We start from the raw sequence: 17,195 nt of genomic DNA, 5'->3' as shown, positions 1-17,195 counted from the left end.
GAAGTGAAAGGTTTGAAGCAATATCTGAAGAGTTTTTGTCATGGTTCTTCAAGCTCACTATAGAGTCCTTGATTGTAGGTAGTTCTTGCTTTTCGTTGGGGCCCCGTATTCTTCTTAAACCTTGTTCGCTGTAGGAGACTTTTCTCTCTTGGGGTTCATGTGTCTTCAGTGGATTCAAAGCCTTGTAAGAAAGAGATGGGAGCAGACAGGAGAGATCTTCTCAGTCCAGGAGCAAACAGTCTTTCTCAGTTCAAACTTTCTGTGGCTAATTTAAAAGACCCTGGAACAGCCAGTTAGTCATGTGACCAGCTGGTCTAACCAGTCCTAGATTGTATCGGCTTAACAGTCTCTGGAATGCTCCTTGTACACACAATACCTGGTGATCAAGGTCCATTGTGGGTTGAATGTGTCAGGGAATGGTCATTTGTCCTTCCAAGCACTGTCTATGCAAACGTCTTTTCCAGCCACAGCTGATCTATTTAACAAGTCATTTCCACGTTCCAGCACAGTTTAAAATTAATGTTCATGACAAAATTAATGTTCCTCGTTCTGCGCAGGTGGGGGCCTAGCCACACGCAGTGGAATGAAATGCAATTTTTAAAGAGAGCATTTCATTAAAAGGGTCGAGAAAGAAAATATAAGATACAGGGGAAAAACACGCATCTCTCTCTCTCATTCATTCACATTCATTCATAAATTCGAAAACTTATTAAAAATGTCCCTTTTTTGGCATCCCAATAAACATGTGGTTCTTTGAGGAAGTTTTTCTTCAGTTTACCCATTTCCATGGCTGCCTAGGGTCTTTGAGATGGTTCGGTTTAATTAGCCTTGAGTTGGAATTTTTTTTCAGGAGAGTCAGTAGTGGGCAGGTCTATCCTGAATTCTCTTTTAGTGCTTTGCTGAGTCATAGAGTCATACAGCATAGAAACTGGCCCTTCGGCCCACAATGTCCATGCCGAACATAATGCCTATCTATACTAATTCCACCTGCCTGCATTAATTCCATATCCCTCTATGCCTTGTTCATTCAAGTACCTGTCCAGATGCCTCTTAAATGTCGCTACTGTTCCTGCCTCCACCACCTCCTCAGGCAGCTCATTCCAGATACCTACAATTCTTTGTGTGAAAAATGTACCCCTTTGATCCCCTTTAAACCTCCTCCGTCTCACCTTAAATCTATGCCCTCTGGTTTTAGTCACCCCTCCCATGGGAAACAGACTCTGTCTATCTACTATTCCTCTCATAATTTTATATACCTCTATCATGTCCCCTCTCAGCCTCCTTTGCTCCAGGGAAAACAGACCCAGCCTATCCAATCTCTCTTTATAACTCAAGCCCTCCAAACCAGGCAACATCCTTGTGAATTTTTTCTGCACCCTCTCTAGTTTAATCACATCTTTCCTGTAGTGCGGCGACCAGAACTGCACACTGTACTCCAAATACGGCCGAACCAATATTATGTACAACTGTAACATGGCGTCCCAACTCTTGTACTCAATGCCTCGGCCGATGGAGGCAAGCATGCCATATGCCTTCTTCACCACCCTGTCTACCTGTGTTGCCACTTTCAGGGAACTATGTACTTGCACCCCAAGGTCTCTCTGCTCAAGAACACTCCCCAGGGCCCTGCCATTCACTGTATATGTCCTGCCCTGGTTTAACTTCCCAAAATGCATCACTTCACACTTGTCTGCATTAAATTCCATTTGCCACTCCCTTGCCCACTTTCCCAGTTGATCTATATCCTGTTGTAACCTTAGACAACCTTCTTCACTGTCCACTATACCACCAATTTTGGTGTCATCTGCAAACTTACTAATCATGTCCCTTACATTCACATCCAAGTCATTAATATATATGACAAACACAGAGGGCCCAGCACCGATCCCTGTGGCACACCACTGGTCACTGGCCTACAATATGAAAAACAACTCTCCACTACCACCCTCTGCCTCCTATCACCAAGCCAATTTTGTATCCAATTTGCTAGCTCACCCTGGGTCCCATGTGTTCGAACATTCTGGACCAGCCTACCATGCGGGACCTTGTCAAAGGCCTTGCTAAAGTCCATGTAGACAACGTCCATCGCCCTGCCCTCGTCAATGCTCATGGTTACCTCCTCGAAAAACTCAAATTCGTGAGACATGATTTCCCATGCACAAAGCCATGCTGACTATCCCTAATCAGACCATGCCTTTCCCGATGCATATAAATCCTGTCTCTCAGAATCCCTTCCAATAACTTTCCCATCACTAATCTAAGGCTCACCGGCCTGTAGTTCCCTGGCTTATCCCTGCTGCCCTTCTTAAATAAAGGCTAAACATTAGCTATCCTCCAGTCTTCCGGTACCTCACCCGTGGCTAACGATGATACAAAAATCTCTGCCAGGGCCCCAGCAATCTCCTCCCTTGCTTCCCATAGCATCCTAGGATACACCTGGTCAGGCCCTGGGGATTTATCCACGTTAATGTGCTTCAATACCTCCAACACCTCCTCCTTTATAATGTTGATATGCTCCAGGATATCGCTATTCCCTCCCTTGAACTCACTAGCTTCCATGGCCTTCTCCACGGTAAATACGGACGAGAAATATTCATTTAAGACCTCGCCCATTTCCCGTGGCTCCACACATAGATTGCCACACTGATCCTTAAGGGGACCTACTCTCTCCCTAGCTACCCTTTTACTTTTAATATACTTATAGAATCTTTTAGGATTCTCCTTTATCTTATCTGCCAGGGAAATCTCATGGCCTCTTTTCACCCTCCTAATTTCCTTCTTGTGTAGTCCTACATCCCCTATACTCCTCGAGGGACTTGCTCAATTCTAGCTGCCTATACCTGACATATGCCTCCTTCTTTGTCCTCACCAGACCCTCAATATCATGCAAAGATCAGGCAAAAGTCATGCAAAGGCTGTTGACTTCAGGGGATGGGTGGTTTGCTTTTTTCTGACTGTGGGGGAGGATTCTTTGTTCATCTCCCGTTTGTCCTCCAGGACATTCCTGCCTGCAGGTATTTAAGCAGGCTCTACTGCATTCCAATGTGGTACTTTGACTAGGTGAGGCATCACCCTCACAGTTTCTCTGCCTCCTAGAGGTCTTTCTTTGTCTCTGCAGGTTCCTGTAAATGCTGTGAGCAACTCTGGTGGGGTGTTTCCAGTGTCTGCATTTACGTAGGAGGATGTGGGGGCTAACATTTCACATTTTTCGGGTTTGGCTGACCAGACAGTAGGGGTTTCCATACAGGATTCTTCCTGGATTTTCCTTTAACCTGCCCTCTTGGTCACTTTTTCCCCTTCCCTGTCTAACCTTTTGCCAGCCTTGTGCCGCCTGTGCCCTTTTTGTTCTCGGCGGGGGTCCCATACAGTTCGCCAGTTCTCTGCTGGAGGGTCCTCCTCACACTGGTACAGGACTTAGGGGTGTAGGTTTCACTGCAGGTTGGGGTTTCCCCTCAACCTGGCACATGTGACAACTCCTGCAGTACTCCACCACATCTTTGTGGAGTTTTGGCCAGTCAAACTGCTGTCTTATGCGGGCTTTGGTCTTTCGTATACCGGCATGTATACTGACTGTAGTCTCGTGGTCCCTTCTTAATACTTCTCTCCAGTACCTCTGTGGCACCACTAACTGGTGAACTACTGTCCACTCCTTGCTCTCAGGTCTGTGAGGAGAACTCCATTTCCTCATCAGTACCTCATTCTTTAAATAGTAGCAATCAGAACTCCCTCTGCGTCTGGGCAGCCTGAGCTAACTCTCGCAATACTGGGTCGGTTCACTGAGCCACAGCTAGGGAAAATCCATTTAATTCATTCCCTGGGTCTCCTAACTTTCCAAAGAAAGTCTTAGACAGACAGACCTGGTCATCTGCCTGCAGAGCCAATTCAGACTCCTCTGGGGGAGCTGGTTTGATAATGGCTTGATTCACTACACATTCAGGGAAACTGCAAGGGTCCGTCTCCTGCCACTGCCCTGTCTCTCTGACCTCCTGTGGTCTTTCTTTCACTACTGTGGGGGCTACCATCTTCACCCCGACCAGATCATTACCTAGGAGCAGGTCAACCCTGTCCACAAGCAAACTAGGGACAATCCCTATGGTCACCGGTCCCAAAACTAGGTCGCACTCCAGGTGAAGCCGGTGTACAGCTACAGGCATACAGTGCCCTCCAATACCATTCACTACCATTCTGGTGTTCACTGCACTCTCTGGTGGAAAGGTCAGGCCTTTTCATAGTAAAAGGGATCTAGTCGCCCCTGTGTCTCTGAGAATCACTATGGGCTTGCTTGGTCCACTCGAGGGGTATGGGGTTACTTTCCCTTCAAACACAAAACCCTAATAACCTTCAGTAATCCTATTAAATTTTCCTGCACTTGCAGCCAGAAGCTTCCTGAGTCTCACTCGTACTCCAGTTAAAGCTACAGCTCGCTCTGTTGTGCTCTCCTCCAGGATTCCTTCTTCACGGAGCAGATATGCCCTGATTAACCCTACCAGTTTTCCCTTTAATTTCCAGCAGTCAGCTCTTAAATTCCCTACTCTATTACAATGGAAGCACACAGTTCTCCGGGTCTCACTCCTGCTCACTGCACCTTTCTTTTTGACTAGAGGAGGGTCCCCCGTGTCTCCTGCTTTTCTTTCTCTCCCAGGACTGCCTGGCGGAGATCACCTTCCTACCCTTTGTCCTTTTCGGATTTGTGGGGGTGATTAGGAAAGGTTCTCCCCGGGAAATTGACTTATAAATTAAAGCAAACTCATTGACCAGAACGGTCGCTTGCCGGGCTTTCTGAACCCGTTGCTCCTCTACCTGTGTCTTGATGGAGAGTGGGAGAGAGTTTTTAAATTCCTCTAACAGAATTACTTCTCTGAGATTCTCATAGCTGAGCTGTACTTTAAGAGCCTTCAGCCACTGGTCAAAAGCCAGCTGCTTACTTCTTTCAAACTCCAGATAAACTGGATTAGCTTACTTCCTGAGGGTTCTAAACTTTTGGTGATATGCTTCGGGTACTAATTCATATGCCCTGAGGATAGCATTTTTGGTCAGTTCATAATTTGATGAATTCTCATCTGACAACAGGGAATAAACCTCATGGGCTTGTCCAGTTAGCTTGCTTTGTAGTAAAAGAGGCCAGGTCTCAGCTGGCCATTTTAGCAGCCTTGCCAGTTTCTTAAAGGACTCAAAAATTCTTTTACATCTTCCTCATTGAATTTTGGAATTAGTTGAGCTAGTTTTAACAATTCTGTACCCTGAATTACGCTCCTCCATATTGGCCATGCTTCCACTGGGGTTAATTTGTCGCCCCCTAGTTAACTCAAGCAGCTTTAGTTCTCTTCCTTCACATTCTTTCTGGAAGGTTCTTTCTCTCTCTCTCTCGCTCTCCTGTCTCTCTCTCTTTTGTTCTCCTCTCTTGCTTTTTCTTTCTCCTCTCTATCTTTTTCTTCACATTCCTTCTGGAAGGCTCTTTCTTTCTCCCTCTCCTGCCTCTCTCTCTCTATCTTTCCCTTTCCTCAAATTCAAGTTTCCTCTGTTCCAATTGTATCTTTGCTAACAATACGCTGTCGGAGTCTGCTTCTAACCCTGTTTCTGCTTCTTCAGATTCAAGGGAATAATGGTTAGCCACTAGTCTTAGGAGTTCAGACTTCCTAGCCTTGCCACGTACAGTGATCCCACACTGCTCAGCCATTTTAGAACATAGAACATAGAACAGTACAGCACAGTACAGGCCCTTCGGCCCACGATGTTGTGCCGAACCTTTAACCTACTCTCAGATCAAACTAACTACCTACCCTTCATTCTACTATCATCCATGTACCTATCCAAGAGTCGCTTAAATGCCCCTAATGTATCTGCTTCTACTACTACCGCTGGCAGTGCATTCCACGCACCCACCACTCTCTGTGTAAAGAACCTACCTCTGACATCTCCCCGAAACCTTCCTCCAATCACCTTAAAATTATGCCCCCTGGTGATAGCCCTTTCCACCCTGGGAAAAAGTCTCTGGCTATCCACTCTATCTATGCCTCTCATCATCTTGTACCCCTCTATCAAATCACCTCTCATCCTTCTTCGCTCCAATGAGAAAAGCCCCAGCTCCCTCAATCTTCCTCAACTCCTCCATAGACAGTGCTTTTAACTTATTCCAAGTTACTTCACCCTAGCTTGCAGAGCTACTAGCTTCAGTCGCAGACATGTTAGTATTCAAGCACACAGAGCCATAAGAAAATCTGTATTGAAAACTTGCTCTTTTTTGATTGGGAACAATTTGGCTTCCCACATCCAATTTCTCTCATTTGTCCATGGGTCGATTCCAGACGCTAGCACCCAATTTCTGTTGCCACCAGGTGAGAAAGAGGTCTAGGGTTCCCTTTCAGCCTTCACCTGGTCTGTAACAGGGTTTAACACACTGTGTTTTTAGCTCCCCCCTTGGTGAATCCTTGTTCACCACTTTCCAATTATAAGGCAAAGAAACCAGCACAAACAGGTTTTCTTAGGTTTTAAGAAGAAAAATTGAAATTTATTAAACTTAAACTTTAATTCAGTTGGCGACTATGGATACATGATGTGCCCACTCTAGCATGCATATGCAATACACACATGCAAATAGAGACAGAAAAGAGCAGAAGAAAAAATAAAGTGAAAAGTTTGAGGCAATATCTGAAGAGTTTTTGTTACAGTTCTTCGAGCTCACTGTAGAGTCCTTGACTGTAGGTAGTTCTTGCTTTTCATTGGGGCCCAGTATTCTTCCTAAACCTTGTTCGCTGTAGAACTCTCTTAGGGTTCATGTGTCTTCAGTGGATTCAGAGGCTTGTGATAAAGAGATGGGAGCAGACAGGAGAGACCTAAGTCCAGGAGCAAACAGTCTTTCTCAGTTCAAACTCTTTGTGGCTAGTTCAAAAGACCCTGGTCCAGCCTCAGCTGATCTGTTTAACAAGTCATTTCCTCGCTCCAGCACAGTTTAAAATCAGTGTTCATGACAAAATTAATGTGCCTCATTCTTGGCAGGTGGGGGCTTAGCATGACACTATAAATTAAGAGTTACAGAATTACTTGTGATGTTTAGACCCAATCGATCTGTACAACAGGGAATAGCAAACTGTAGTTCCATATGTTAAGCAATAGCTTGTCTTCAGTTACTGGAGCCTGATGAAACTAGATTCAGCTCTTTTACTGCTTGTTTTAGAAAAGGCATGTGTCAGCAGTCCACTAGAACAAGCAGCCTTGCAGTGGTTTTCTAAGGAAATGGCATTGGCCAAATTTCGTGAGATACAGCAATTCTTTGCCAGACACCAAAGTGAAATATATTGCACCAGCAGCGTGTTCTTTGGGGTAATGAACTACTGCAGCCAGAGGCCTCCTGACCCATACTTCCATGGGGACCTGTTTTAAAAAAAGAAGTCACTTAACTTTTCAGATCCTCCATGGTTATGGTTGCCAACACAGGGTGGACATATGCCTAAAGGTTTCTCACGTGACTTGCTGCCTCCAACTACCCTGCCCAGTTAAATAGCATGTTTTCCTCATTGGTAATATTGTTATAATTAATAAAAACAGTGTTTAAAGAAATTGAAGAAAACACACATTTTTTTAATGTCCCTATGACTTTTCTACTGTGTTGGTCACAGCAGTGTCCAGCAGATTAATCTTTAATTCCTGGGAGTCTCCAAGGCAATTCTGGAGGACTGGTGACCCTGTACATGTTATTGCTCACTACTGCTTCCAGCTCCCCTGCTCTGAGAGAGGCCAGGTGAATTGCAAGGTCCAATGGTGACTGCTTATGGGTGCCTGCCAAGCTATTCTGCAGGAAAATGAGAGGGAATGTTCCATCACACACCCCTCATTTCACTTATGTGGCTTTGTTTCCTTAGAACTTAACTGATCTGCCCCTTCAGGAGATTGCTGGGAAATCATTGAATGTTGTAAAGTGTGTGGAGACTCAGCATAACAAGTTGTCACCCTTTCTTCCTGTATTTCATACCCTGGAATAGAGTGTTCCCTAGGTGTAAAGGAGAGAAAAATCTGTCCTTTAGATTGTTTGCTGTTTCCTCTTCTACATAACAGGCCCAAATCATCATATTTTCTTCCCTTCACAGTGAAACCATTTGGGAAATGCACAGAAAAGAGAGATTAACTGCCCATGTCTATTTACCCACTTCTCAGGTAATAACCTCCATTCCAACCAATCGATTGAAGTTCCTGAAAGAAGCAGGCCATGGGACTCAGAAAGATGATATTCCAGAAGAGGAGCTTAATGAAGATGCTGAAGAAATTGATCATGCAGAGAGAGAGCTTAGGCGTGGGCAGATTCTTTGGTTCAGAGGTCTAAACAGGATCCAAACTCAGGTAAGCCCAATGCCATGCTAGTGTTAAGACTATAAACCTTTCAAACAAAACACATTCTACTGTCATATTCATCCTGATATTCTAATAAATAGGTACCGTATCAGATAGAAGGTTATTTCCTTACTTTGATTGTAATATGCATGATGGGCTGAATGGCCTCCTTCTGTACTGAATCATTCTTTGTTAATTAATTGCTTTTTCATACAATTTTAATTAATAAATATAGAACTATTTGCAGAAACAGATTTAGACAAGACAGATTAATGTTCCCCTCTCTGTTTTTGTTTTAAATGTCTGTGTAGTGTTTTTCCAGCTGGTAGGAAGAATAGGTTGGTTGCTTCACCTTGTGATTTTCCTGTGGGATCAATTACCTGCACTCAGCACCTTCCTCACATGGATCACCTAAGGTTATGTGAAAGAAATAATAAAGATTTTTAAATCACAAAGGAATAAATGACATGGATTTGGAGAAGTTTGTGTGTTGATCAAGAGAAATAAATAAGGGAAAATTGCTACATTGGAAACCAACATCCAGATAAATATAACTAAAGGTACAACGATTCACATTTGTTAACATTTGCAATAGATGCCCATTTAATTCAATGTTTTGTAACCGTAGAGAGTAAACCACCATCTAGTTTAATGAATTGTAAAAAGATAGTACAGACTGCCATCTTTTTTTTTGATTTGTGAACATGTAAAATAGATGTCAGCTAGTTCAGTGAATTGTTAACATATAGAATAAATTACTAGCTAGTCCAGTGACTTGTCGAGATACAGAATAAACCACTATCTACTTCAGTGAATTGTTAACATATAGAACAGATCACAGTCTAGCTCAGTGAATTGTTAACATATAGAATAAACCACTACCTAATTCAGTGACTTGTTAACAGATGGAATAGATCATCTGGTCCAGTGAATGCAAATTTAACAGAAACATTCAAAACAGGATGGAATCCTGATCCAACAGAGAAATAAAAAATACAAAAGGAGGGCAATGCTTTGAGCAGGTCCTGACGGAATCAGGAAGATTCTTATGAGTTGAATGGACTGATAACATTCCTGTCTTTTATGTCCTTATATTCAAATTGTCTACCTTTTGGCTTTAGCAGAAAAATTCTTGAAGTCAAATAGAAATTAAGAATAAATAATGTATTTAAGCAGTATAATGATTTAATGGGGCTGTATATTGTACTGATGATGCTATCCTTGATTTGCTGCACTTTCAAGTATCTTTATTACTCCGATGTGGTGTCTCTTTATCTTGATGTAGAATATGATATCTAGTTTTACTCATGTTTGAACATTCATTTACTTGTATTTAAGACATTATAAATACTTCTCTTTAAAGAAAAGTGCTCCAGGTTCTATTATAAAACAATAGCAAATAATAATATGAACAGATTAGGATATTTTTCCATGTGGCTCGAATGTTGATTGCCATTACTGGTAAGATCTTGTCCATCTTGATTCGTCTTACAATCAAGTGTTGAAGAATATAAAACATAAGAAATAGGAGCAAGACTAGGCCATTCGGCCCATTCAGCCTGCACTGCCATTCAATAAGTTCATGGCTGATCTGATCTTGGCCTTAACTCCACTGTCCTGCCTGCACGCCATAACACTTGACTCCCCCATAATTCAAGAATCTGTCTATCTCGGCCTTGAATATATTCAATGACCCAGCCTTCACTGCTCTCTGGGCTAGAGAATTCCAAAGATTCACGACGCTCTGAGAGAAGAAATTCCTCTTCATATCTGTCTTAAATGGGCGACCCCTTATTCTGAAAGTATGCTGTCTAGTTCTAGATTCCCCCTCGAGGGGAACCATCCTCTCAGCATCTACCCTGTCAAGCCCCCTCAGAATCTTATATATTTCAATACGATCACCTCTCATTCTTCTAAACTCCAATGAGTGAGTGTAGGCCCAACCTGCTCAACCTTTCCTCATAAGTCGACCTCCTCATTCTAGGCATCAACCTAGTGAACCTTCCCTGAACTGCCTCCAATGCAAGTATATCCTTCCTTAAATAAGGAGAACAAAACTGTATGCAGTATACTAGGTGTGGCCTCACCAATGCCCTGTACAATTATAGCATGACTACCCTACTTTTATACTGCATCCCCTAGCAATAAAGGCCCAACAATCCATTTGCCTTCTTCCTAATTACTACTTCCTAACTTTTTGTCTTTCGTGTACAAGGACACCCAAATCCCCCTGTACCACAGCATTCTGTAATCTCTCTCCATTTAAATAATATTTTGCTTTTCTGTTATTCCTACCAAAGTGGATAACCTCACATTTTCCCACATTATATTCCATCTGCCAAATTTTTGCCCACTCGCCTTGCAGACTCACAACTTGCTTTCCCACCTATCTTTGTTTCATCAGCAAATTTGGCTACGATATACTCTGTCCCCTCATCCATATCATTAATACATATTGTAAACAGTTGAGGCCCCAGCACGGATCTCTGTGGCATCCCACAATTACAGTTTGCCAACCTGAAAATGACCATTTATCTTGACTCACTGTTTTCTGTTAATTAGCCAATTCTCTATCCATGCTAATATTACCCCCAACAACATGAGCTCTTATCTTGTGCAGTAACATTCATTTGGCACCCTATCAAATGTCTTTTGGAAATCCAAATACACAACATCTACTGGTTCCCCTTTATCCAACCTGCCTGTTGCATAAATTTGTCAAACATAATTTCCCTTTCATAAAACCACGTTGACTCTGCTTGATTGTATTATGATTTTCCAAATGTTCTGCTATTACTTTCTTAATGACAGGAGAGGTACCAGAGGATTGGAGGATAGTGAATGTGGTACCATTATTTAAGAAGGGTAGCAGGTCTGTGAGGCTAACATCAGTGGTTGGGAAACATTTGAAAAAATTCTGAGGGACAGGATTAATCTCCACTTGGAGAGACAGGGATTAATCAGGGATAGTCAGCATGGCTTTGTCAGGGGGCAATCATGTCTAACTAACTTGATTGAATTTTTCGAGGCGGTGACAAGGTGTGTAGACGAGGGTAAAGCAGTTGATGTAGTCTACATGGACTTCAGTAAGGCTTTTGATAAGGTCCAGCATGGGAGATTAGTTAAGAAGGTAAGAGCCCATGGGATCCAGGGCAATTTGGATCCAAAACTGGTTTAGTGGCAGGAGGCAGAGGGTAATGGTCGAGGGTTGTTTTTACGAATGGAAGACTGTGACCATGGATGTACCGCAGGGATTGGTGTTGGGACCCTTGCTTTTTGTAGTGTACATTAATGATTTTGACATGAATATAGGAGGTATGATAAGTAAGTTTGCAGATGACATGAAAATTGGTGGTGTCGTAAATAGTGAGGAGGAAAGCCTTAGATTACAGGACGATATAGATGGGCTGGTAAGATGGGCGGAGTAGTGGCAAATGGAATTTAATCCTGAGAAGTGTGAGGTGATGCATTTTGGGAGGACTAACAAGGCAAGGGAATATGCAATGGATGGTAGGACCCTAGGAAGTACAGAGGGTCAGAGGGAGCTTGGTGTTCTTGTCCATAGATCACTGAAGGCAGTAGCACAGGTAGATAAGGTGGTTAGGAAGGCATATGGGATACTTGCCTTTATTAGTCGAGGCATAGAATATAAGAGCAGGGAGGTTATGATGGAGCTGTATAAAATGCTAGTTAGGCCACAGCTGGAGTACTGTGTACAGTTCTGGGCACCACACTATAGGAAGGATGTGATTGCACTGGAGAGGGTGCAGAGGAGATTCTCCAGATGTTGCCTGGGCTGGAGCATTTCAGCTCTAAAAAGAGACTGAAAAGGCTAGGGTTGTTTTCCTTAGAGCAGAGAAGGCTGAGGGGAGATATGATTGAGGTATACAAGATTATGAGGGGCATCGATAGGTTAGCTAGGAAGAAACTTTTTCCCTTAGCGGAGGGGTCAACAACCAGGGGGCATAGATTTAAGGTAAGGTGCAGGAGGTTTAGAGGGGATTTGAGGAAAAATATTTTCATCCAGAGGGTGGTTGGAATCTGGAACACACTGCCTGAAGAGATGGTAGAGGCAGGAACCCTCACAACATTTAAGAAGTATTTAAATGAGCACTTGAAATGCCATAGCATACAAGGCTACGGGCCAAGTTCACGAAAATGGGATTAGAATAGTTAGGTGCCTGATGGCCAGCAAAGACACGATGAGCCAAAGGGCCTGTTTCTGTGCTGTATAACTGTATGACTCCATATATCAAGCAGCACCTCTTACCTCCACCTCACTGAATTCCCAGATTCACCAAATTCCCTTGCACTCTAGTGAAATCTGCACTCAGGTGAAGCTGCTCTGTGCTAGACTCTTATCATTAATTCACTGCGTTACTTACCCCAGTTTTTTTTATTCATTCCTGGGATGTGGACGTCGTTGGCCAGGCCAGCATTTATTGCCCATCCCTAATTGCCCTGGAGAAGGTGGTGGTGAGCTTCCTTCTTGAACCGCTGCAGTTCATGTTGGGTAGGTACACCTACAGTGCTGTTGGGAAGGAAGTTCCAGGATTTTGACCCAGCGACAGTGAAGGAACGGCGATATAGTTCCAAGACAGGATGGTGCGTGGCTTGGAGGGGAAATTGCAGGTGGTGGTGTTCCCATGCATCTGCTGCCCTTGTCCTTCTCGGTGGTAGAGGTCGCGGGTTTTGAAGGTGCTGTCCAAGGAGCCTTGAAATTTTTGATTTCCCGCCTTTTAGTTTAAACTAATGCCCCAGTTTAGAAAGAGAAAATAAAAAGAAATATTCACCAAACAATCACTTACCTGCTTTCCTGTGACATCACACTTTGATTTTTGTTTTCCCTGTTTTTTTCACACTCTTTGTCCATCTGCCCCAATTAGCTCGGTCTGGGCCTCGAGTCTCAGCTTTCCTGATGTGCTCCATTGCTACTGATTCCCTCACAGGTCCGTCTGCTCCCACTGCTGCTCCCAACAAGCATGATTTTTTTCTGAAATATATAAAATCTCTAATTATTTATAATAATTCAGTATTCTTCATTGAACCTAAAAAAAAATCCAAATACTTACTGCACAGTGCAAGATTAATTTTCCCAATGGTTTATAAAGTTGGTCTGCACTGGCTGAACTAACAGTAGGATTTTTTACTGAGATGTGCAAAAATGAATATTCTACCAGAAGATTTTTTTGTAATTACTGTTGCTTAACACAATTCTTAGGATTGTTTGTTATGTTTTGTTTTGTGTCGATTATCTCCAGGTTGAAGTTACAGTGGGCTGGATTTTCTTCTCCCGCCAGGCGGTGGGCGAAAAAAATGGCGTCCCACATGTGCGGACCACGCACCGCCATGCCACCACGATCTTCCTCGTGGTGGCCCTTGCTAATGACCAGGTCGGGCTGCCCCCCCCCCCCCCCCCACCTCAATCACGTGGAGGGGGCAGGCTCTTTGACGCCAGCAATGGAGGCAGCTGCCTTTGCGCAGGCACTGGTGCCATTTTTAAAGTTAAACCCCCCCCCCCCCCACTGTTACAATCAAAACTCTATCGCCCCCTTTCCCACCCCCCCATGACAATAAAATTAATTATTTGCCCTATCCCACCCCCCAAAACACTTACCTTACAAACATGACCTACCCCCCACCGCCCCCCCCCTTCACCCCCCACCAAACTAAACAAAGTGCACAGGTCAGGCCTTCCCACCAACCCCTACACTCGTGTTGAAAATTTGACCCGGTTTCCCCCCGCCCCCGCACTAAAAATCTTAAGTGCGCCCCTTCCCCACCACTGTGGTGCCTGCTATCCCCAGACAGGAAAGTGAAGACATGTGAGTGCTGGCTGTCAGAAGATTGCTGCCTGACAGTAAGATTTGAGTTTAATTTATTTAAATGTATTCCTGTCATTAATTTAAATATTCAAAGCCAGGTTCCGTCACCCAGCGGCAGGGGGGCTGCCACGGAGCTTCGCTGCCGCTGGGAAGAGCTGGCCCGGTCCTCCCAGCGTCGGGCTCCGTGGCAGGCCTCTGCCGGAACGATCTTTCAGCACCCCACCCCCCCCCGCCTGCCATGGAGCCTGACCTTGGGAGCTCTGTAAAATCCCGGCTGGTGTGATTTTCAAAATCAGGAAGTAAAGGTTATTTGTTTGAATTTTTGGAATTATCCATAGAAAAAAAGTATATCCATTTCTCTACTCCCAATCTAAATCGACACTATTTAATATATGCAATGATCACAAGACGAATACGTTTGAAGAAGGCCATTTAGCCTTCACCTGAACAAAAAATTAAAATCTATAGGCCCTCTTCATTAAGCTCTTGAATAACTAAGGTTTTCTCCCTGTTACTCTTCCTGGAAGTCCATCAGAAATGTTGATCACTCTCTGTGAAGAAAAACTTCCTGACATCAGCTCTTTCTCCCTTCACTAATTTGAAACTCTGAGCTGGGTTCTCTTTCACATTTCTGCCCAAAATCAGAGAATGAAGGAAGTGCGGGCAGTGAATGCTACCAATATTTCCCAGATCAAATATTTTCCACCCCCTCTCCTGCTGGGACTGCTGCAGGTCCATTCTTCCCCGACCTCAGCCTGTAAATTACAGCAGTGGGTATAGGGCCTGGATCCCTCCTGTCTTTCCGTGTTATCACTGCTTTCCAAAGTCACCATGAGGAAGGTTGTGGTAAGGGTCTGAAGTGCCCTCATGGAACCTTTGTTGAGCCTCCGATTTCTCTACTCTGTGTTCCATTGAAGGAACCAGTCATGGCTAAGACCTTCACTGGGGCATTGATTCAGATTTTCAGAGCACTTCTGCCACTTTACCATCACTCCCAGTTCTTCTACTGTTGCAACAGTGGCCTACGGTTTCTAGGCCTATATATTTAGAGCAAGCATTCTCTGTTTGCTACAAATTCATGATGGCAGATGTTAGAATGCTCTTGCTCAGATATTATTAAGATGTGTAGGAACAAGGGTGGACCATTCAGCCCCTCAAGCCTGCTGCGGCATTCAGTTGGATCATTGCCCAACTCAGCTCCCAATTACCCACCTTAGCTGCACATCCCTTGATACCCTTAGCTAACAAAAGTCTGCCGATCTCAGTCTTAAAAGCTCCAATTGTTTTGGCAATGCTTTTGGAGCAGAAAATTCCAGATTTCTACAACCATTGTACAAAAATAGTGGGCTGAATTTTACCACGGGTCACGGCGCGGGGGCTGGTAAAATGCTGCGGGTAGACGCCCGCCTCGACCCGTGGCGTGAAGAAGGGCCCGCTGCATATTACCGGCGGCAGCGGGACCTCGGTGTGGCCCCCCCCCGCCACACGGCAGCGGCACCACAATTAGCATACGGTAATAGTTACTTACCTTCGCTCATTATGCAGCCCGCCGCCTCTTCACCAACGCTACCGGATTTTTCGTTGAACGGGTGGCCGTCACCTGCCGTCCCATTCACAAATTGAAAAGCCTCACTCTGCATTCTGGAAGGGAGGAGGGAGGGGGATATGCAGGGGTCTAACTCTGCATTCTTAATGGGAGGGGGGATATGCATGGGTCTCACTGCATTCTGGAAGAGAGGAGGGAGGGGGGATACACAGGGATCTAACTCTGCATTCTGGAAGGGAGGAGGGAGGGGGATATGCAGGGGTCTAACTCTGCATTCTGGAAGGGAGGAGGGAGGGGGATACACAAAGGTCTCACTCTGCATTCGTAATGGGAGGAGGGAGGGAGGGGATATGCAGGGGTCTAACTCTGCATTCTGGAAGGGAGGAGGGAGGGGGATATGCAGGGGTTTAACTCTGCATTCTTAATAGGAGGGGGGATATGCATGGGTCTCACTGCATTCTGGAAGAGAGGAGGGAGGGGGGATACACAGGGATCTAACTCTGCATTCTGGAAGGGAGGAGGGAGGGGGATATGCAGGGGTCTAACTCTGCATTCTTAATGGGAGGGGGGATATGCATGGGTCTCACTGCATTCTGGAAGAGAGGAGGGAGGGGGGATACACAGGGGTCTAACTCTGCATTCTGGAAGGGAGGAGGGAGGGGGATATGCAGGGGTCTAACTCTGCATTCTGGAAGGGAGGAGGGAGGGGGATACACAAAGGTCTCACTCTGCATTCGTAATGGGAGGAGGGAGGGAGGGGATATGCAGGGGTCTAACTCTGCATTCTGAAAGGGAGGGGGTCTGGGATTACTAGAGGGAAAGCTGTGCTGGCATGAAGAGAGGTACTGTGTACCATCCCTCCGTTAACAGTGTACGCTCTGTGTTTGTGAGGGGGCAATGGCACAGTAGGCACCCTGCGTGTGGGGAGGGTGCCAGAAAGGGCAGGAGCATTAAGGTTCTGTGGATGGTAGGGGCAATCGATTCAGCTGGTAGGATCTTGATGTGGTCATGCTGCGCCACTCTGAGTGTTGGCCAAGATGGGCAGTGCCATAGCACGACACATAGTTGATCCAGGAAAGCAGCTGATGTACCCATCAACATCAATCCATGCCCTGTTAGGAACCTTCGAATACATGTAGGGTTCAACTTTATTTATCACATGGAAATAGGTATGGCTCATCCTACATTGTGTGATCCTCTGCATGTGAGGATCTGTATGCACCAGAGGCAATATCAACAGGCAGGTGCGATCCACATACAGGCCCCCAGTCATGAGCAGCAGCCCCCAAGGTGAGGCCACCATTACGTTTGCCGTGCATCTACAGGCCCCACATGACATGCCATCGAATGTCAGAGCACCAGTGTCAGAGGAGATTGTGCATATAGAGAGGGTGGTGACACTTCTCTGTGCCCTGCTTAAGTTTAACCTGCAGCCCATGGGCTCCAGTGAACATCCTATGCCATTGTTCCTCATAGTGGCAGCGGTTCTCAAACCTGAC

General features: G+C 44.9%; 1 protein-coding gene across 3 annotated transcripts in view; it reads left to right on the top strand.

Annotated features, from left to right (window-relative positions):
- Positions 1-17,195, top strand: part of atp2b2 (ATPase plasma membrane Ca2+ transporting 2) — a 399,824-nt gene that overhangs the window by 366,865 nt on the left and 15,764 nt on the right. For all 3 annotated transcript variants that reach the window (XM_068051872.1, XM_068051871.1, XM_068051874.1), the window contains exon 21: positions 8,152-8,334. In XM_068051872.1, coding sequence (XP_067907973.1) covers positions 8,152-8,334 — 183 coding nt within the window. The remainder of the gene's footprint in view (positions 1-8,151; positions 8,335-17,195) is intronic.

The sequence above is a fragment of the Heterodontus francisci genome, chromosome 19, assembly GCF_036365525.1.
Source record: "Heterodontus francisci isolate sHetFra1 chromosome 19, sHetFra1.hap1, whole genome shotgun sequence".
In the NCBI taxonomy this organism is placed as follows: domain Eukaryota; kingdom Metazoa; phylum Chordata; class Chondrichthyes; order Heterodontiformes; family Heterodontidae; genus Heterodontus; species Heterodontus francisci.
Note: the sequence above shows the minus strand (reverse complement) of the source record. Positions and strands in the feature narration are given on the sequence as shown.